The 3630-nt window shown below is 44.3% G+C and overlaps 1 protein-coding gene across 1 annotated transcript; it reads right to left on the reverse strand.

The window, feature by feature from the left end:
• Nucleotides 1–2263: 2263 nt before the first annotated feature.
• H1-7 (H1.7 linker histone) lies at nt 2264–3200 on the reverse strand (the record flags this gene model as incomplete). Its single annotated transcript, XM_002687347.7, has 1 exon — nt 2264–3200. A coding segment is annotated over one exon (819 nt), but the record flags the coding sequence as incomplete, so codon positions are not given.
• Nucleotides 3201–3630: the final 430 nt, after the last annotated feature.

Consider the following 3630-nt stretch of genomic DNA (forward strand, 5'->3'; position numbering starts at 1 on the left):
AGTGCCTGTTTCCCCACAGCCTCACCAACAGAGTAGGTTCTCAAATATTTTGATTAAAAATGTTATCTTATTGTTTTAATGTACATTTCCTTTATGAGTAATATTATACTTTTTTCCATATTTTTCAAGGCCATTTTATTTGTTTTTTCAACAACCTCTGAATATTCGATGTTAGATGGCATTACAACTCTAAACCAAAAATTTTTTGACCATAATTGCACTAGGCAGTTGAGATAAAAAGGAAAGCAAAGAATTGAGGGCAGGGATGTTCTATTTGCTCTGACCAAAGTTAAATACCTAAATATGCCACTAGAATGTGAGCACTAAAAAGTGGGAATTATGTTTTATCCATCTTTATTCTCAGCAAAACATTCACAATCTTGCAGACACTTAGTCATCAATGAACAGTAAAGATGAAGTGAGGTATTCTTGGCAGTTTCTCCATGGAAGTATCCAGTTAGAATCATGACCTAAACAATCTGGATGGCCTACCTATGAGTTAAGATCATGCCTTATATTTAATCAGAGTACAGTCATACTAAATCACCTTATCAATGAAAATAATCTGAAATGACCATTGTTAGCTATGTAAATTATATACAAAATTTACTTAATTTGGTAAGTTTACTGAGTGATTAATGACGTTTGCTTAAATGAAGAAAAACATCATAATACAAACAGAAGCATGAAGATTCCTAGGAAATACAGAAAACAAGTTGTTGCCAGTGTCCTTCCCATCCTAATTTAGGGGAAAGGGATTTCTAATTTGAGATGATCTTGTTCTTTAAGTAAAAACATCCTGCAACTACAAAGGGGCAATAACATCTGGTGATCAAATAGGCATTTGATTAACCTGTTCTAATTGTGCTCAGTAGACAATGTTTCTCTTTGCCTTTTTTTCAGGTGGCTATTTTCTGATTGTTTGCTTCATTCTGCCTCTTACAATTCAAGTGCATAGTAAAACTATAGCAGGGGGAGATTTCAAAGTTTAGATCATCTATAGATGAAATACAGGGCAAGCATTTTGCTGTTACATTGTATAGGTTTAAAGGAGTGATCCTCATTTAAAGGTGTCAGTGAATATTAGCATCACTGAACTTTGTTTTAAATATAAATCCCGTGCCCCCTTATAAAAGATATCAGAATTTTCTGGGGAAAGTTTGGTCAGGTATACTCTAAAAAACTCGTATGTTTACTTCCCAAGGAACCATTTCTGTATCATGTCATAGCCGATGGCATGAGAACTGTTCTCATAGTGTGCTTTATGCCTGCTTTGAGAACCCAAAGAAATCATGTATTTGCTCCAATTTGGTATATAGTGCTTAGCACATGTGTTTTGAGAAGAGCAAAGATCTAGCTATTCATTACTTAGCCTTCCCCATCTTCTTTTATTTCTGATATGCATTCTGTATATCTTAGTAGTTTCCCCACTAGGAGATAGTACTTTCTCAGCTGATAATTCCCTTAATGAATTTTGTCAAAGCACACACCATGATGTCTAAGTCCCTCTTATCATTTTACAGACACTTAAGATCACCTAAAATAATTCTACTCTAATTCCAGCATTTTTTTAAACAGAGAAGGAAACCCAAGACCATGAGTGATTAAATAAACTAGTTAAGGTCAGAGTGGCAGCACTTTGACTAGGATCCTGGTCTCAATAAGTACTGATGCAGTATAGTTTTCTGTGGTAGCACATTATCGCTCTATCACAAATCATTTCTACTCATATATAATTCTCGTGATAAGCACCTACCATGACTCAAGCCTTGTGCTAGGCGCTTTCACACAGTCACTCAATTGAGGATTAACATATAAGACATTTTTTTCTAAGTTAAAACAATTATCAAATCAGGGCAAAAATTACAAACGCATTACAATCAATTGCGGGAGACAGGTCGTCTTCTAAAAGGAATTTCCAGTAAGAACACTTTGGATTAGTGGGACCACTTAACCTAAAGGCTGTCTATTCTCTTGCCCCAGTGATGCCCCTACTTCTCTCCTTACTTGCCCTTCTCTCCAAAACTCAATTTAGATTTGCTAGGCTGTCTCACATTAATCCAACACATCCTCTAACCCCGTGAAGTTGCTGGCTTTCTTCTACCTGTTTTCTTTCCTTTTAAAAGGCATTTTCCTGGCTCCTGCAGCAGAAACAGAATGTCATACACCTTGTTCTGTCTTCACTCAACAGGCTTCTGCTACACGTCTCAGCTCAACACCCACCCTTTCCCCTTCGGGTGCGGCAAAGAGGAAACACACACAATGCGGTGGAAAGGTCTTGTATATATTTTGTTCATTCCAACGAGTGTGGGGGGCTGCTCTCACTGGAGCCTATGGGGGGAAAGGCATCTGTGCCTGGAGGAAGGGGCGTGGCTCCCACACTATGGACTCCCAGTCGCACTCCGAGCACCTTCAGCTTCAGCAGAAGTCTTGGTGCGAGTAGCCCTCGAGTCGCACGTCTTCGCCGTTGGCCTCTGGACGGTCCGTTTCACCGGCCTCCCCGGGTCCTGCTTCTTTTCTTCCCTGGCCTTGGAGCTTGGCCTCTTCGCATTTCGGGATCTGGGCCTGATGTCTTCCTTCTTGGCCCTCCCTTCCTCCTTGGTTCTGGAACTCACCAGGTCCTTGGCCCTTGACCTCACCTTCCTCGAGTCTGCCCTCGAGCGCCCCCTCCTCACCTTCCTGGCCACCGTGCGGCGCGCAGAGCGCCTGCGTGAGTTCCGCGCCCCGAGAGGGGTCCCCGGCGAGCGCCCGCCCTCCTCCAGCCTTGGGCGTCCTGGCTTTCTCTTCGGCTTCGGAATCTTCCAGATCCTAAAGTAGCCAGCGGCTTCGCTGCCGGTCACCCGGAGGTGAAGGCCCTTCCCTTCAGACCCGGACCTTTCGCCCGAGAGGCGGCCGCACTTCCTGCGCACCTCGTAGCCCGCATTTCCAAGCTCCTTCTTGAGAGCCGCCAGGGTCAGCCTTTTGTGTGAGGCGATGGCGCGGAGCAACAGCTGGGACACCTTGAGCACGGAGCACGAGCTCTGCCTCAGGGGTCCCGCGAGGCCTCTTTCCGTGGGCTGCTGGGTTTTAACTTCAGTACCTTGGGATTCGTCCATGGGCTCAACCCCTTCAGCCATGGCCCCGCTCCCGCTCCCGCGGGGCCACTGGCTCTGAACCTCACTCACCCAGGTATGAGCTAATAAGACTGCGGCTGCCGGGCCACGTCACAAAGGCAGGTCCTGTTACGAGGGCGGCCGACCCAATGGGTAGGGGGGGCCTTTCTTACTTTGAAAAAAAAAAAAAAGGAAAACCAATCAGACGCTGTTTCCTTCTAGGTCTTACACCAATTCGGATTTTCAGAGCCTCTGCACACCTGAAAAATCCCCTTTATAATATCCAGGGTTCTGTTTCCTGGTCTTAAGTTTATGCTTCTCACTGATCTTGATCTCAGCCGCTTTCTGAAGGTCACTATTTTTTCTGTGGTCCTGCACACCATCTACCCACATTCTCCTACAAAGGAAGAGAAGTTGTTGCCAACCACCCGCAAGTAATACACTGCCTTTAACAAGTGGCTGTGGTAGTCTATAAAACACAACCCGGCCGAGAAACTCCCATTTTTAGGTCCCACCAGGAAAATGTATGCAGTTATAT

The sequence above is a fragment of the Bos taurus genome, chromosome 5, assembly GCF_002263795.3.
Source record: "Bos taurus isolate L1 Dominette 01449 registration number 42190680 breed Hereford chromosome 5, ARS-UCD2.0, whole genome shotgun sequence".
In the NCBI taxonomy this organism is placed as follows: Eukaryota; Metazoa; Chordata; class Mammalia; order Artiodactyla; family Bovidae; genus Bos; species Bos taurus.